The sequence below is a fragment of the Xyrauchen texanus genome, chromosome 16, assembly GCF_025860055.1.
Source record: "Xyrauchen texanus isolate HMW12.3.18 chromosome 16, RBS_HiC_50CHRs, whole genome shotgun sequence".
Taxonomy (NCBI): domain Eukaryota; kingdom Metazoa; phylum Chordata; class Actinopteri; order Cypriniformes; family Catostomidae; genus Xyrauchen; species Xyrauchen texanus.
The window spans coordinates 36,145,961-36,165,449 of NC_068291.1; the positions used below are offsets into that span (position 1 = coordinate 36,145,961).

Here is a 19,489-nt window from a genome sequence, read left to right on the forward strand (position 1 = left end):
CCAGTGTTAAAAACTCAAAACCTGGTTCTTAGACAATGTTTACTTTAGAGAATGCATGTACACAAATATATAATGCTATATCATTTTCCTGTCTATCACTGAGCATTGAACAGTGACTCATTAGCCTGGAAGCACGAAAGCAATTAGATACAAGACTACATTACAATCTACAGTTTTTAGACTATTAAAACATAAATCAGATTGCATAATCGGCTGACAGACAACATTTGTTCCAGATGAACATTTGATTTCATACATATGCCAATCACAAAATCAGGATTTAGGGTTCCCTATAGGAAAGTAAAAGCATAATTGAGATCTCTTTATGTCTGTTGTTCCTTCTAGAGAAATTGGATTAAATTGAGATTTTGCTCATGTTTCCATGCTTCTCAGATATTTCTCCAAAGAAAAAGACCCCAGAGATCTCTAATCTGTCTCCACTAGTGTTTCAGTAGATAGCTCAACAATGTCTGTCAAACTGTGCTGTGATTTTCCATAAAGTCTGCAATGAAATATAACATTTCAATATGAATTCAAACATTTCTCAACAAATTCTTTCGAGAACAAATTATTTGGGCTACGGTATGATATTCATATTAAAGGGATAGTTTACCCAAAAATGAAAATCATTTAATCATATTCTCAGCCTCATGCAATCCCTGAAGTATATGTATATTACACAAAATAAGATTTTTAATAGAATATCAACTCTGTTGGTCCTTACAATGCTAGTGAACGGTGACCATACCATTGAAGCTCCAAAAAAATAAAAAATAAAAGGCCACATAAAAGTAATCCATAAGACTCCAGTGGTTTAATGCATATCTTCAGAAGCGATATGATAAGTGTGAGTGAGAAACAGGTTCCTTTTTACTATAAATCTCCACTTTCACATTATTTCCACATTGTGAAAGTGAAAGTGGAGATTTATTGTAAAAGTGGACTTAAATATGTATCTGTTTCTCACCCACACCTATCATATCGCTTCTGAAGATATGCATTAAATCACTGGAGTCTTATGGATTACTTTTATGATTCATTTAGATTTTCATGATTTTTGGAGCTTCAAAGGTCTGATCACCATTCACTTGCATTGTGAGGACCTACAGACCTACAATATTCTTCTAAAAATCTTTGTTTGTGTTCAGCAGAAGAAAGAAAGTCATACACACCAGGGATGGCATTTGGGTGAGTAAATGATGAGAGAAATTTCAATTTTGGGTTAACTATCCCTTTAATTTGTTCAACTGCATGTCAGTGATTGTCTTATTCTATTCTCTCTCTCTCTCTCTCTCTCTCTCTCTCTCTCTCTCTGAAGGATCTGAGACAAAGCTGATACTTGAATAAAACATTACTGAGTACTCTCATTAAGTCCTCAGAGTTAATTTCCATTGTTAATTCTCAAAATCACAGTTAAAAGTTTTTATTTCTAAATTAAACAATTATTTTACTTTTAGACTTTAGATTAAAGTTCAATCAAGTACAATAGCAATAGTTAAGCCATTTGCTTATCGTTCGCAAAGCATCATTAATGTTTTTGAGCGTTGGACTCTTTAGGAGAATAGAGGATGAATAGAGGAGAGGACATACTGTCGAACACGTGTGTGCTTATTCTCAAAAAACATTTTGACAGTATTCTTAATTTTCTAGTTAATTCTGAGAGCATGCAATCCATGACGTAGAAGATAGTTTTGACATCCATGTTGACACATCGAAGTATGTCCACCCACCTCTATACGTAAGAGAGTCTTTTCCTGTGTCCTCTCTCTCTCTTTCTCTCACTTGTAAAAAGGGGGGTTAGGGGTTGGACCACAGGGAGGGGTGTGTCTTTATAAGAATACTGAGCAACAGCATCCACATAGGAAACAAACACAAGCAGACAGTAGGAGAATATACGTAACTGCCTTCAGTTTCAGCAGAGCTGCTCAGGACAGGTGTCTGACCCACACAGTACAGGTAGGCTAAAGGGGGTGGGGAGATGTAGGGGCTGAATGCTCCAAATGTATTTACATAAATTTATTCATCCTAGTTTGTAAGAGTCTGATTGATGATTAATTCGACTTCAGAGTTTTTGTGTTTCCTGTAGTTATGCCCAGTTGCGCCATTGGAACAGCAAGGTCGTGGGTTTGATTCCCAGGGAATGCATAGACAAAAAAAGTACACCTTTGAGTAAAAGCACCTATCAAATGCATAAATAAAAATGTAAAGTGTGTGAAAGACTTTCATTTTGAGTTATGTTGTGTTCTTCATTAAAAAAGAATGGTATTTCATATTAAAGATCAGTTGTTTAGTGAAAGTATTAGCAAAATAATTAATGCAAAATAACTATTAATGACCACTTGTTATTTTCTTCTGCAATTCTTAAAGAAAACAGATAAAATCATAGTTAACCACATGCAGGATATGTTGCTACTTTTTTAAACCACAATTACCAGACATAAAGCATCATATGAGATGTGTCAGATAAAGATGTTTACATGTTGTGCTGTTATTATGTCCTCTGAAACCTGTTTGTGTAAATGACAGGGGCATATTATTCACTTTGCTCTCATAATTGTGTCATCGATTGATACATTCTGAAATCAATGCATATTTTCACAGGGCATAATAATTCAGGTGACTAAACACACCAATCGGTGTTCGGTTAAGTTTCTGCTGGAAAATGTGAAATTAAATATCGACAGTATTTTGAAACATTCTTAAATTGAGCTGAATTTTAAAGCACAAAATGCCCGGGTCTTTAATTCTTCATGGGCCATTACCACACAATTTTCTGCTCTCTGTGGCTATAGTGCCTATAAATTGCTTATCAGCTAAAGTTAGTTTGGATTTAGTGCTCAGGTTTAAAACTGAAGAGCGAAAGATAATTGTTTGCTGATTTCACAGGGGGTCGTAATGAAGTAGTCTTTAACATAAATTAATAATGAGCAATATCACAAATACATTAAAATAGCATTACAAAGTAGTTTGTTTCACAAGTTCATACATCATCACTGTTTGCTACAATATTTCCCCAGATCTTTAAAACATTTATTGTATTTAAAAGTTTCTGGAATAATATGTCTTTTTATGTTGGATCATGAAATGTATTAAGGACGTTGCATTGGTGTGAAGAACTGCACTGTGCAGATGAGTAGATCAAAGTTAGGATATTTCATCAAGAAGTCTTTGCCCTTAACTTCACTTTAAGAATTGGATTCAATATCATAGATGAAACATTTACTTTTGTATCACAAGCATGAAAGCAACCTTAAGCTCTTTGATTAGGTAATCTATATTTATGTCATGGGTGCCAATGCAAATCCTATCTTTGCTGCTGTGTTAAAGCGTGGTAAATCCTTTCGTCTCTGCCATTGATCAGTCCTTATAAAAGACAATATTTTAAAATAGTTGCAGTTATTGAGAGACTTACTGGGCGATTTTGCTTTCACTTTGTGCTTGCATGTACCTGCTTGTGAGTTTGTCTTTGACCTTCATAGGTTGCACTTATATAGCGGCCCTGCTAAGACATACAGGTGACAAACAAAGTCTGATGCACTATACTGTTCCCCTTCATTTCTTTTCATCTTAGATGTCTGTCTGCCACCCAGACTGTATACAAATTTGGGCCATATTTAACTGGTAATTTGCCAATTATGTTAGGTCATAGATTTTCAGAAGAGATCTCAACAATGCTACACATTTTTCTCAGATATGCCAGAGATTAGAAAGTCTGCACTCAAACATTCGATTTCAATATGAAATCACAAATTGTAAAAATTGTATTCTTAAACGAAACACAACTGAGAACCACCATTAGTCTCCTGAGCTAAGAGCAACCTGTGAACAATGTATTTCTCCTCTGGGCAATGTTGTTCCATGCTTCTAGTAATTTCATTGATGTTCACTTTGTATATAGCTATTATTAATAATGACACTTTTAGAAATCAAGTATTAGATACTTAAAGGCAGTTTGGGTTAAAACTGTTTTTTTTTTAACAATTATCCAGTTATTTTTTAAGGACATCTACATCACTAATCAAAACAATTGCAACTGTTAGAATTGTGTAGCATACTCTCTGCCCCAATTACTGTCCAGTCATGGTCTTTATATTACAGGGCTCAACAATTTGGATTAGAGCTGTCAGCATAATAAACCTGCATAAACACTTTTTGGAAGGGCGGATCCTTTACAATGTGTTGCCTCGAGTCATTAAACTGACGTTCTACAAACACACTGCAGCACTTCCGTGTCAGTGATTAGATGATAGAAAAAGGAATTCTTAATGCTGTTTATTATAGAAAACAAGCCCAGAACGGACTTGTGATAGAAATCAAGTATTTTTCAGCCTATGTAATTCACATTTGAATTACCACAGAAGCACATCATATCTTAACTACCACCAAAATACAGAATGAGATGTTTTATGTGCAAGCGTTTTTCATGCGGAGTACAAAGTGGTGCTTGAATCTGGCGTTGACACCATGATGTGAATCATGAATGCAGTTTCATGATTGCAACAGCAAAGCAGATAGCCACAGTCTACTGGCAGATTAATATTGTGTAGGGATTTAATGCCCATTGTAATGAAAATGCAACCTATGGGGAGACTTATTTTTTCAATTAGTCAAACTCCCGATAAGACTTTGGGAAATGTTTAATATTACTTTAATTGGTGCATTTTCATCTTTACACTGTGGAAGGCTTTGCTAATTAATAAAGCATAATATAGTTACATATTGTTTAATTAAATTCATTTAAAAAATTATGCAATTAATCACGGTATTTTAATCGACTGACAGCATTATTTTTATTTTTTTATTTATCAAACAAATACTATATTACTTTTAGCAACATATTTTTTTGTGTTAGAAAAAATATATATTATATAGAAATATATAATATATATTATAATTATCATTAAACATCGCTTTCTTAATAATATATCATGCTTATAATTTGCAATAATTGCTGGAGATTTTACTGTTATATTGTAACCCTGTGACTATACATTTAATAAGGTGCAAAAAAAAAAAATAATTTTATAATTTTCAATGCATTCCAACAGATGCTTTCAAGACTATCACAAGTAATTTCTTGCAATTTCGACAAAAACATCTACAATAATAGCAAGATAACATTACCTTGGTAATATTTGCAGTATATAAATAGAATTCAACATAATTCGCAAAACAAGAATGTTTAAAATGTCACAGAAAACCAAATGTTTAAGTTTGCACTGCAAACAAACTCATGATCAAAAGAATGAAAGCACTGGACCAATGGGGCAGTTCCATCAAATGGCCCGAAACTCCTTATAGTTGAGTGCTGTAATTTTCACCAGTGTTTACGCTGTTGGTGTTGTGGCATACATAATGTAAACTTAAGTATATTTGTTATCATAATTGTGCATTTATCAGCTCATTTACCCCTTGTAGTCATTTTTCAATGCTATTCATTGGCTCGTCTCTGCCACTGAGAACCCCCTCTGATATTTAGCTTTGATTTGACGCACTTGATTGAGAAATGAGCTGTCCATAACCAGCCCCATTTACTTCTGGAGTTGAATTGAGCCATTGTGTTTTAAGCCAAGCGTGTTTGGCACACATTAAAAATCTCAAGAGATAACAAGTCTGAAATGATGGAGAATATCTGCATGAGAATAACGACTGGTGATGGAGACAGGAAATGAAGCAGAACATGGAATTCTTTGCGTTCGGTTTGTTTATTGGAAAACGTCTGTTGTTTCGCATCATGATGTTTATGAGCATCAATGACATGTACTCTTTAGAAACCAGTTTATTATGTCTTTACTCATTTCAGATCATCAGAATATGAAAAATGAACAGAGGTACAGTAATTCAGTAATTCATATGTTAATGTAATCTTGTATAGAAGAGGTGAACTTATTTGGCTTGCTGTCCATATACATGCGAGGGCCTGCTCTGGGTGGATGGTTTGGAAGAAGGACATTTATTCGGCTATGGGGGCTGTACCACGATATTTTGCATCGCCAAAATATCTTACGGGGGTGGCCTCGTGTAAGGGCCTGATCCGGGTGGCTTGCGGATGTCGCCTCACTCAGAAGTCTACCCAGAGACGGGGAAAATATGGTGCTTGAAAAGAACAGGAGTTGGTGACCGCCATCTCCTGTAATGCTTGTTGCAGCTGCTGAGAAGCGAAGACAAAGGGCTTCATCGGAAGCATGGTAAAACGCTGCTGCAGTTGTAGAGTAAGTAGGCCTCCTGCAGGAGCTGAGTTTAAAGTACTGTTGCCGCCTTGGATTGAGTATTTGGGGGCATGGTAAAGGGGCTCCTTTGCTCCATCCTGTAGATGCACATCTATAAATATATGGAACTTAGGAATTGAAAGTGCATTTGGAGAAATAGTAATAACTCTGTGTACACATCTGTAAGGGAAGCGAAAGTTTAGTTTAGCAAAACCTAGCCATTATTGTAAAGCTATTATTAAGATAACATGACAGTTACATTTGTACATGCATGTAGGGGAGGCAAGTGGTTATATAGGAATACATAGCTTGATTACATTTGGCATGGGCAGGGCACTGCTGCGGCAGTGTCAGGTGGGGCACTGTTGCTGCGGTATCAAGTAGGGCACAATTTACTTTATTAAATATATCAACACTTGTAAGGGAAGCAAAGGTTTGTTTGTACTTACCTGTAGGGGGAACAGTTAGTTTGGAATACGTAAATGCATTACCATTACACATGTTTGTAAGGGAAGCAAAAAGTTAGTAAAGGAAAACATGTCAATTACATTTATTTGCAGCTTTAAGGAAAGCAAAATGTTAGTTTAGAATACAACTTAACTACGTTTGTCATGGTGAGGCACTACTGCGGCAGAATCAAAATGCGAAAGAGGTGATGCTGCGGCAGTATTGCACGTGGGCGGGAGCTGCGGCACATTATCTGGTGGGGCACTGCAGCTGCAGTAGTTATTTTGGATTAAGTATTTTGCTAAGACTCTCACTAAACTACTGTATTATGTGTTGGGCTCGTTTCAACCATGGGCGAAGGAAATTCCACTGCAAAGGTTAACGGGAAATGCTAAAAGGCTCTTAAGATTACCGCATCCCCACTGCGCTCTAACGGAAGAGCCCACACTCATTCGAATTGCAGGTGGCGACGAGCAGAGAAACTTGCAGAATTGTGGTTTGTGATGTGTATTTATGAGCTACGCCCTTAGATAAGAGGAAAACAGGCCCATGAATGTGGTGCTTGGAAAGTGCATTTGTGCCATTTGCAGGGATGACGCCGCAGTTGTGGCACCTGTACCTGTACTTGCGCTACTTTGCGGTGTCAAGGGAGTTTGTGTATGGCCCTGAAGATGACGTGATTGTAGTACCTGGACAGACCATTTGTGCTGCTTAGGGATGTGTTGAGCCAATGGTAGGAGCACCGCAGTTGTGCTTTCTAGCTACTTAAATGCTTGCTGTCTTTGGCTCCTTGGAAGGTAACAGTGAAATATTGGAATGATACCTAGATAGCGAAAGCAAGAGGAAACCTGTGAACAATCCCGTGGAAGGAATTTTAGATTCTGGAAGTAATATTGGTGAAACCCTTGTGGATGGTGCATTTTAAGGTGTTTCTGTAGAAACAATTAAATATTCATATTTAGGTGAAACTTATACACATTTCACAACCCTAAGAAATCTGTGGAAAGTTAGATCCGTGGCCACTAGAGTGTTGGTTGCACTTGCACTGGTAGAGGGATAACCTCAGACTGCTAATGCTTTTTTGAAGGGAAAACATGCGGCCTGCTAATGCTTAGTGGGGAAAGCATGCAGTCGACGTTTGGCTATGCACTGCATACTGAAATGCAGGAGAAATGGACTTGCGATCATTATTGAAGGATTCTCACTTGTGGCCATTCACTCAGTAGGAGTATGACTGCCACCTGCCATACGATATACATTTTCCTTGCATCGCATGGAAATAGTTTTGTGAGGAGGAAGTACTCTCCTAGATCTCCAGAGAATCAAAGACCAGGTGCTGTCAACTGGTGCTGCGTGTTCAGCTCCTCCAGCTTTCACACAGGGCTCCTCGAGCTCGGATGCATGAGAAGTTTCTCAGGAGTTGTGAGAGAGTGAGAGAGGAGACAGCTGAAGCGCCGCAATTAAGCTAAGAAGAACCACCTGTGCGCTAGAACAGGAATAAAACAATCAGGCACGTGGGAATGAATAGGGACAGTTATGATGAAAGGACCTGAGCATGGCCTTATGAAATGGTAGCACTGGTGAAGCAGTGGCCGGTCTTGTGGAGGAAGCCTTGATGCAATTGGATCTTCTTTGGCAAGTAATGTTTAGAAAGTCAAAGTAGAAATACCAATTACTGCATTAAAGTGGCAGCCACCATATTACGATGTCTGAAAATAGTGAGCTGCTGTGGCAGCTGTCGTTGAATAACGTAATGAATGTGATAAAATGGCTTATCTGATGAGAAGGTTGAATGCTTCAAGCAGAGCAATAGGACATCGCATGGTTCTGTTGTGGATGGGTGGGGCCACTGCTGGAAAGACTGTCATGTCAGCAGAATTGTCACAGGAAGCAGGAAAGCAGTGGCTTATATACTACTACTACTCGCGGACCGTGATTTTTCAGATTAAAATGAACATGCTCCACCCACACCTCTGTTAATTAACTCCATTTAAAGGTGTATTATTCTCTCATCTGCTGTCAATTTCCACAGAAAAAAAAAATGTTGACTTCAAAAAAATTAAATAAAAATGTTTTGACAGATATGCCCTTGAATGAACGAATGGAAGACTTTGGGGCAAAGTTACAATGGTTGGTTGCCCCTTAGACTTTCATTGTAAGTACAATTTTGCACATGTGTTTTTGTGGGGTACTGAGGTAAACATTGGAATTATTATTTGAGTTAAGATAGATGCTGTTAAGTGCTTTACTTGTATGTAGCTCATCTCTTCCTTGAGCACTTAACCAGTCCAAACTTATGACACTTACTATTTAAATTAATTATTTATAATTAAAAAAAAGAGAAAACAAATCTAGTTGTCTGTTTCTTTCTTCTGGTTTAGCTTCTACGCTACCTTAGCTACTCTGGGAAATTGGCAGTGCGATACTGCAGATATTGTTAACTTTTAACAAAAGTGCCTGCTAAATGACTAAATGTAAATGTAACTCCGAGAATTCCGTTTAAGAATGTCACATGAAACATATGGGCTAAAATGAGCCTTGAAACATGTCACAAATAACTCCAAGGAAGAAAGAGCACTTAGTCTAACAATCTTACACCACTATTTCCTTTTCAAACTGAAAATATTTCTTATAGTAAAATGAACAGCACAGTTGCACAAACTGCACCAGTTTTCCACCCACCTTGCTGATGAAAGACTGTTTTCCGTTGAGAATATTAGATAATTCCACAGGTCAAGAGTTAAATCACTGTGTCTATCTTGGTTAGCTTTTTTATTACTTAATAGAGTTAGTTAATTAAATATCGAAGGCCTGTCAAGATCTGCATCCCACATGCATGATTCTGTATGAATTGCGGAGAGATTAAGAATTTCTGGGGCCCTTAAACTGCACAAGAAACTGGTAATGTAATGCAAATGAAAAACATCAAGAACGTCAACTACATCCAACTATGTAGGACTATGACAATAAACCCTCTAAAAAGACATTGGACATGGGGGAAATAATACCCTCCAAACAATGCTGCAACTTACCATGCATCCATTTAGATGCAACATCTTGTACTTACTGAGAAAAAATAAACTAAATGCACAGAAGAGGATGTCCAAAATCAATATCCAGTCCTCTCACTCCTGAATAAGTTGAGTGTAATTTACTCACGCTCTTATAATTATGTGTCTTTCCTATTTTGTTGCTCATACAGTCACTAACTCAATAAAACTCCCTTGAGCAGTATAAAATCAATTCTACGTGACTAACACCTTTTATATTTGTACCCAGTGACACCTTCAATTGAAGTGTAATGCAATTGGAATTGATTTATTTTGAAGTTGCTTTTAAACAAACAAAAAAATGGATGGTTTGGCAGTCAGCATGTCACGTTCACTGTTAAAGCTGGAGACGTACATTCTCATCTGTGCTTTATTTGTTTGACAAGGAATTCTCAAAATATGGTTATAACTTTTCTATCCATTTTATGCGGAGGCTTTGTAGTCTTTGCTAATGATTGGACTAATGTGGTGACTAACCAGTGAGCATCACATTGGCTCAAATCCTCCTCGTCTCCATTCTACTCTCATTTTGCCACAGGCACTAATTCTAGCTTCAATTACTACAGATGATGAGTTTTGCTAATTAAGTACTTGCAGATGCTGAGATGTTAGATGCATTCAAATAGAACCTTTAAATGTAGTTCGTTAAAGTTATGAATTTCTGCACGTTATTGACTAAATCCATCATATTGCCATGGAGGATTATGTTGAACTATACACATCTATGATATGATGGGATTTACTCACCATCTTCTCTTGTCTACACACTCTCTGCAGACTGCACTTCAGCCATGATGAAGACCCCATTGTGGACGCTATTGCTGCTTGGACTGTGTAACCCAGCGTGGTGTGACTGCCAGAAGGATTGCCTGTTCTGCAGCCAACAGCTACCTAAAGAATTTGCCTTCACCAATTTGGTAATTCCTTGGAGTAAAATCCTGTAGAAAAGGAGAATGAGATCTCTTTAATATCTTAGTTTCTTCTCCAAGAAAGCTATGAGATTAAATTGAGACTTTAGATGAAGTGATGAATGTGTATTCTGTACCATAGCGGCACCAAACCGAATTGTTGCAATGTAAGGCTCTCTTGTCGAGAGTTTCAAAAGAGAATTTCCTCAATGTCAGTGTCAAACAGTGCTCAGATTTGACAAGATACCAGAATCTGCCATTTAAAGTAAGAGATTTTAATATATCCGCATTCATTTTATAACTCTACACTCTTCCTGTATATCAACACTTGTGTTATTTTATCTATTCTTCGATCTCCTAAGGCAGGGGTACTCAATTAAAGTTCCAAGAGGTACGGTCTCTACATTTCCTTCCCAGCAAACATCCGGATAATAATACGTAGCTTACATGGTGTCATATGACTATGAAATTATATAATATATACTTTTGAATAGTTTTTATAACTTGATACATTGGCAACAATAGTACTTTGTTAAAAACAAAAAACAAAAACAAAAAAAAACAAACAAAAACAAACAAACAAAAATATATATATATATATATATATATATATATATATATATAATAATTCCTAAATGGTCAAAATAGCGTCTTCAAAACTGGGCAGGGATGAGGACATTGGGGGCCCAGAGACAGCTAAAATAGTGTGGTCTGAGGGAATAAAATATTTAATCATTTGAGGGCACTTGGATATGAAGATCAACAGTTCATTTTGAAGCTGAATGACAGCAGTCCAGTTTTTGGGTTAAATATTTTTACATTCAGAATATATGGGACATATAGGAGGCCTTTTGACAGATAAAAAAAAACACTGTATGGGGTTCAGGGGTGTCCCCTGAGAATTTGATTTATAAAAATTTAAAAGTCTGAATGGACCATTTTTAAATTTTCCTTAAAGTGAGAATCTACAAACAAACAAACAATTTGCATAACAACAGTGAAGCATTAAAATACTGTTTGCTTAATTTAAGTATAAATTCCCTTTCCTTGCCAACCATGCCATGATGACATCTCTTATTAATTGTCACAAAATTAGAACAAAAAATCTGTTTGTTTATTATGAAAGGCTTGTAACTGACACAGACCTGGATTAGCTGATCCGTCTGAATCACATATCAGGTAGATGAAGATAGTTTCACTTTGCTTCATTTTAATTTGTTCAGTATGTTTAAGTGAAAGATGCCAGTATATGTAGCAATGTATCCGCTCATGTTATTAAAGAGCACCTATTATGGTTTTTAAACATACCTAATTTGGTTTTAAAGGTCTCATACAATAGATTTACATGCATCCAAGGTAAAAAATAAATAAATAAAATACAATTATTTCAATAATAATAAAAAAAAAAACACGTTAATTTGCTCATAATTTAAATTGCAGCATTACCTTTTTTCCCAGTGTCAGAAACGACTCGTTCAAGGATTCGTTCTAAAGCGTTCATTCTAAACTCCTCCTTTCAGAGAGCCTACTCTGCTCTGATTGGTCAGAAATCCCAGTCTTTTGTGATTGGTCTACCGCTTATTGTAGTGTTTGAGGGCGGGTCAAAGCTGTACGCGAGCAGCCAATGAAGACTAGAGGCAGTGTTTTTGTTACCAAATTACGTAGGTTAGAACAGGAAGTCTGAATTACGAACGACTCTTTTCAGGTGTTCAGAATCGGTTCTTTCTATTTGTCATGCACTTTGATTTTTGAAACTTTACAGACGTTTTTACATTCACAAACAGCTAACACACTACATGAAAGGTAATATTAAAAATAATTATCTATCTAGAAATAATATCTGTAGCATTGGCTCCGCTAATGTTGTTAAAATTACCGCGCCTGCAACTAGGCTTACGTACAGTAAATTAGGCTTTTTGTGGCGCCTCTATAGCGGGGAGAGAGCAGGAATAATAGCGCTTTCAGCGCTAGGGAATAATCGCGTAGCGCTGGTCGCACTTTATTCCCGCTCCGCACGCGTATGCACTTGTGCACACAGAATCACTTAGCAAGGTGTCAGCTAACTAGCATGCAGATTTAGATCTTGGTCCAGATTGAATTGTCCTTGGGTCCGAATCCAGACCGGAGTCTGCCTACTGAGGACCCTTGTCCAAAGGGATTTTAGGGAGAAACATCTGAGACAAAGTTGATACTTTAATGAAACATAATGGATAATTCAAGTCTCAGAAGCTATGAAAACGTAACCTCTGAGTTGCCACGCACAGATCTTATGACATTTTATTAATTCATCTTATTTAAATCTTTTGTAATGGAATTATAAAAAATTTCCTTCAGAGTCATTATTAGAGGGCAATGATCATAATAGTGTAATGTGGTTTTGTATTGTAGCTGATTATGGCTCAGAGGAGTGGAGGCCGAACCCTCTATGATTCATGTCAGAGACACATTTGAGGGGTCAGAAGAACTCATTTGGCCCTTTGACTCAAAACAGCTGGTGTGATTCAATTATCTTGTTGTGAAATTAAGTAGAAACACAATAACAACATTTTGAAAGTCTGCTTGTGAAAACTGATGGAACACAGTTGCCCTCTGTAGCGTTAAGTGCGCTCCCCTGGGGTGTTAAAACATAATTTTTTGGCACAGATAGGGTGGCTCATTGTCAAGTGACGAGGTCATTAACGCTAGAAACATATTAATTTAAAATTAATTAAAATGTTCAGTATGTTTAAGCGAAAGATGCCAGTATATGTAGCAATGTATCCGCTCATGTTATTAAAGAGCACCTATTATGGTTTTTAAACATACCTAATTTTGTTTTAAAGGTCTCATACAATAGATTTACATGCATCCAAGGTAAAAAATAAATAAATAAAATACAATTATTTCAATAATAATAAAAAAAAAAACACGTTAATTTGCTCATAATTTAAATTGCAGCATTACCTTTTTTCCCAGTGTCAGAAACAACTCGTTCAAGGATTCGTTCTAAAGCGTTCATTCTAAACTCCTCCTTTCAGAGAGCCTACTCTGCTCTGATTGGTCAGATGTCCCAGTCTTTTGTGATTGGTCTACCGCTTTTTGTAGTGTTTGAGAGCGGGTCAAAGCTGTACGCGAGCAGCCAATGAAGACTAGAGGCAGTGTTTTTGTTACCAAATTACGTAGGTTAGAACAGGAAGTAAGTCTGAATTACGAACGACTCTTTTCAGGTGTTCAGAATCGGTTCTTTCTATTTGTCATGCACTTTGATTTTTGAACCTTTACAGACGTTTTTACATTCACAAACAGCTATATAACACACTACATGAAAGGTAATATTAAAAAAAAAACGTAATAGGCCTGCATCTAGGCCTATGTACAGTAAACGTCTGAATCACATATCAGATAGCAATATCTGTAGCATTGTCTCCACTAATGTTGTTAAAATTACCGCGCCTGCAATTAGGCTTACGTACAGTAAATTAGGCTTTTTGTGGCGCCTCTATAGCGGGGAGAGAGCAGGAATAATAGCAAGGTGTCAGCTAACTAGCATGCAGATTTAGATCTTGGTCCAGATTGAATTGTCCTTGGGTCCGAATCCAGACCGGAGTCTGCCTACTGAGGACCCTTGTCCAAAGGGATTTTAGGGAGAAACATCTGAGACAAAGTTGATACTTTAATGAAACATAATGGATAATTCAAGTCTCAGAAGCTATGAAAACGTAACCTCTGAGTTGCCACGCACAGATCTTATGACATTTTATTAATTCATCTTATTTAAATCTTTTGTAATGGAATTATAAAAGATTTCCTTCAGAGTCATTATTAGAGGGCAATGATCATAATAGTGTAATGTGGTTTTGTATTGTAGCTGATTATGGCTCAGAGGAGTGGAGGCCGAACCCTCTATGATTCATGTCAGAGACACATTTGAGGGGTCAGAAGAACTCATTTGGCCCTTTGACTCAAAACAGCTGGTGTGATTCAATTATCTTGTTGTGAAATTAAGTAGAAACACAATAACAACATTTTGAAAGTCTGCTTGTGAAAACTGATGGAACACAGTTGCCCTCTGTAGCGTTAAGTGCGCTCCCCTGGGGTGTTAAAACATAATTTTTTGGCACAGATAGGGTGGCTCATTGTCAAGTGACAAGAGGTCATTAACGCTAGAAACATATTAATTTACAATGATAATTAAAACATTATTTTGCATACTTTTTTAATATGCTGTCATATTACTAATGTGCTCGATCATTGTTATGACAATTGCTTTTAACACTGTTCAAACAAGTTGTAGAATCATAAAACAAGTTTGATGGAAACAAGCACCTAACCAGTGTACTTTCTTAAAGTGCACTATATTTGAACTTAATATATACTTCCCCTAATTGCATTTGTAAAAGCTATTATACTTAACCACTTCATTTGAAGTGGTTAGAGTTTCTCTGTGTGCATTTGAAGAAAGCATGAAATAAGTGCAATTGCATAGTATTTTCAATTAGTACATACAGCGGTGGCCAAACATATTGGCACCCTTGGTAAATATGAGCAAAGAAGGCTGTGAAAAAAAATATCTGCATTGTTTATCCTTTTGATCTTTCCATTCAAACAATTCACAAAAATGTAACCTTAAATTGAAGTAAAACAATTGAAAGAGGGGAAATATGTAATTGATGAAATATTTTTCTCCAAAACTTGTTGGCCACAATAATTAACAAGAATTGGCTTGGAAAAGGACGTGTTTCTATATTGTCTCCATGCACAGTGAAGAGGATGGTTCAAGAGGAACGGTCTCAGATCTGTTGCCAGGTGTTCTCCAACCTCATTAGGCATTATAAGAGAATAATCAGAGCTGTTATCTTGGCAAAGGGAGGTTGCAAAAAGTATAAAATCCTCATATTTCCCAAGGGTGCCAATATTTTTGGCCACCACTCTAGATATGTTAATGTATTTGTAGTATACTTATCATGAAATAAATGTATTTTAAATACAATTTGGTATTTTACTTTTTCAATAGGGTATTTCTATAAAAGGGTAGCCTATACAAGACCTTCAGAAATATTCTCTGGAAAGCTCAGGCACTTAAACTTTCATTAAAGGAATATTCCGAGTTCAATAAGCTATATCAACAGCATTTATGGCATAGTATTGATTACCACAAAAATGTATCTTGACTTGCCCTCCTTTTCTTAAAAAAAAAAAAAAAAAACTTACAATGGAAGTGAATGGGGGCCAATACAATACACTTTTTTTAAAGTATAGTCCAAAAGACAAAAAATAATTTGTTAAACATGATTATAGTGTGATAAAACATGTTTTGTTATAAACGTTTCAATAAGAGAAAGGAAAAAATAAAGAAAAAATAAATCCCCTTTTCTCCCCAATTTGGAATGCCCAAATCCCACTACTTAGTAGGTCCTTGTGGTGGCGCGGGTCCTCACCTCAATCTGGGTGGTGGAGGACAAGTCTCAGTTACCTCTGCTTCTGAGACCATCAACCCACACATCCTATCACGTGGCTTGCTATGCATGACACCGCAGAGACTCCGCATGTGGAGGCTCATGCTACGCTCCGCGATCCACGCACAAATTACCACGCGCCCCAGTGAGAGCGAGAACCACAAATCACAACCACTAGGAGGTTACCCCATGTGACTCTACCCTCCCTAGCAACCGGGCCAATTTGTTTGCTTAGGAGACCTGGCTGGAGTCACCCTGGATTCGAACTCGCATCAGTACTCGCTGAGCTACCCAGGCCCCCAAACTGGAATATTTCTAAATATGTTGCCAGTGTTTAATTTTAAGTTAGAGAAGTTAGTGGACACATCCACAAAAATAGCAATATCCGTTCAAAGCAAAATAGTGAAAATATTACAAATTCACACCTATGTTCACTTAATTGTCATACAGTGATAAAAGAAAATTAACTATCTTTTTTCTTTTCTTTTAATTTTTTTTCTTTTATTTATTTTTACTGTTTGGGATAATACTTCAAAAGTAAATAAAAAGAAAATAAAAAATCTAATTTTTTAAAAATTCGACATGTTGCTACCGAATGTTCCAGTACTTTGACATCGACCCCATCTCAAGAGTTACTGATTAGCACCAACTCCCAGCAGACATTTTTGCATCAGTTCAGTTGTGTTTACCATTTCCTGTGGCACTACTGATAACATGTTGCATCACCAGGAAGTAAACATGTTTCCATAATCAACAATGAAGGCAATTTGGAGGTTCAATTTTCCTTCTAATATCACATTTTTACTTCACTGAAGGTTAGGTTTAGGGTTGAGGTTTGGTTATAGAGTTAATAAAATATGCTTTCTTCTTCACTGTTTTACATATAGGCTACAACTAAAAACAACTCACTTGTGGCACCATTCTTTGTACTTTTCACCTAGAAACTGGAGCTCACATGTGCTCATTCGTTCATAAACACTTCCCGCTTCGACCACTGGGGGCAGTGAGAACTGAGTTTAACTGAAGAAATGTTGCAGCCCATATCACTAATAAACCAAGAACTTACTTGAACATTCAAGATTTTCTACATGCCTTTATGTCTTTGCATGTAGCTGTATTAATACTCAGTGTAATGTGCATGTGTTTGTCTGCATTCAGGTGTGTCTGGTAGAGTGTCATGGTAATATTTCTCCAGGCGACTCCTGGGAGCTGTGTCGCAGGACCATTGTGGAACAGAAACCAAAAGCCTCCTTTCCAATAGGGGGCACCATGCTGAAGAGAGCAGACGAGGAAACAGACACCTTTCTGCCTGTGGATGAGAACGACCCTCACTACTCTGAAAACCTTAAGAGATTCGACCATGTTACACGGGCTGTGGGTGCAGAAGATCAGGATCAAGACCAAAATATGCAGCTTAGTAAAAAACACAAGTTCCTACAAGTTCAGTCCACGCAAGAATCTGAGGAAGAGCAAAATGAAGACAGCGAGGTGGAGGGCAATGAGGAAGAGGCGGCTATCCAGCTAATTAAACGCTTTGGAGGCTTCCTCAAAAACAAGTATGGCTACAGGAAGTTTATGGATCCTGGCAGGTCTTTGCAGAAGAGGTACGGTGGATTTATAGGCGTCCGCAAATCTGCTCGCAAGTGGAACAACCAGAAACGTTTTAGCGATTTTCTCAAGCAGTATTTGGGCATGAGCACTCGAGCTAGCGAGATCAATAGTATGTTCACTGATATCACCCAAGAGAATGAATAAAGCAAGCAAACGTACCCAGCAAACCACCATTTGTTATGCTCAGTCAAAATATATCGTACACCTCTCTCCTCAAACACACACACACACACACACACACACAAAATAAATAAATGCTACAGGATTAGCATTAACTCCGCATCTGATATGTCAAATAAGAAAAGATACTTAAATGTACACACAGTAATTTTTCCCTAATTCAAAAAAAGTTTAAATGACTAGTACTTTTGAAAAATGCTTAAAATCATATGCACTCTCATGAGATGAAGACTATTTCAGCAGCCTAATAAAAGAGGTTTTATTTTACATACAGTGGGTCACCTCATGGTCGCTGCCATGTTGAGATCACATGACCAGCCTAATAGCTACTACTTGCTTTATCTTATAAGGGGAACACCCCTTATTATCATACACTCTTTGCTAGCTGAATAAATTAAGTCTGAATAGTGCATTTCTAAAACGGTATCACTAACTAAAAACTTTTGCGTGATGTGGTTCAGGGCCAAAACTCTACTTGCACATACACTTATTCTAAGCTACAGCTTCTAAGCTTACCTAGTTCTAGTGAAATTGACTTACAATGAGTGATGAAAGGAATGTTCCGGGTTCAATCATTTTTAAGCTCAATAATTTTTAGCATAATGTTGATTAGCACAATTTTTTTTATTTCAACTCATCCCTCGGTTACAGTAAGGCACTTACAAAGAGTGAATGCCATTCCATAAACGTTAAAATACTAAGCATGTTTCAAAAGTATAGCCACAATACGTTAACATTATATGTGTTAATATGATTTTAGTGTGGTAAATTACATGGATAACCTGCATTACCTATGTCGTCATGGCCACAAAGTTGTAATATTGGATAACTTTACACAGACTAGTTTAGTAAGCAATATTATTGCACTAAAAATCATGTTAACATGCATAATGTTTACGTCTTGGAGATATAGTTTTGAAACAGTATGTATTTTAATGTTTAAATTTAATTCCAAAGTAAGCACCTTGCTGTAACTGCGATTCTTTGCTTCTTTTGTTTTTAAATACACGAGGGATGGATCAAAATAATTTTTCGTGGAAGTCAACATTATGCCACAAATGGTGTTGTTTGAGCTTATAGCAATTGAAAATTCTCCCATCATTTTACTCACCCTCATGCCATCCTAGACGTATATGTTGTTCTTCCTTCTGCTGAACACAAAGATTTTTTTAGAAGAATCTTTCAGCTCGTAGGTCCATACAATGCAAGTGAATGGTTACCAAAACTTTGAAGCTCCAAAAAGCACATAAAAGCAGCATAAAAGTAATCCATATAACTCCAGTGGTTTAATCAATGTCTTCTGAAGCCATCCAATCCGGTTTTGGGTGAGAACAGACCAAAATGTAACTCCTTTTTCACTGTAAATCCTGCCATTGTCTTGACATGATCATGATTTCAAGCTCAATTACTCTTCCTAGTGCTTGTGCAGAGCCCTATTAATTGTAATTAAGTTTGAAATCATGATCATGTCAAGATTATTTCAATGGCAGGATGAACAATGAAAAATAAGTTACATTTTGGTCTGTTCTCACCCAAAACCGATTGGATCGCTTCAGAAGATGTGAATAAAACCACTGGAGTATAATGTATTAATTCTATGCTGCCTTTGTGCTTTTTGGAAATAAAAATTTTGGTCACTATTCACTTGC

General features: G+C 36.8%; 1 protein-coding gene across 1 annotated transcript; it reads left to right on the forward strand.

Annotated features, from left to right (window-relative positions):
• The first annotated feature begins 1,851 nt into the window (after window positions 1-1,851).
• LOC127657357 (prepronociceptin-like) lies at window positions 1,852-19,351 on the forward strand. Its single transcript, XM_052146102.1, has 3 exons — window positions 1,852-1,956; window positions 10,484-10,623; window positions 17,208-19,351. The coding sequence occupies exons 2-3, from the start codon at window positions 10,498-10,500 to the stop codon at window positions 17,802-17,804; spliced, it is 723 nt and encodes a 240-aa protein (XP_052002062.1). The 5' UTR covers window positions 1,852-1,956; window positions 10,484-10,497; the 3' UTR covers window positions 17,805-19,351.
• Window positions 19,352-19,489: the final 138 nt, after the last annotated feature.

Bases quoted from the DNA above. Each gene is read 5' to 3' on its own strand.
- LOC127657357 (XM_052146102.1), top strand. From the start codon at position 10,498: ATGATGAAGACCCCATTGTGGACGCTATTGCTGCTTGGACTGTGTAAC. The intron at 10,624-17,207 runs GTAATTCCTTGG...GTCTGCATTCAG, and splicing joins AATTTGCCTTCACCAATTTG to GTGTGTCTGGTAGAGTGTCA.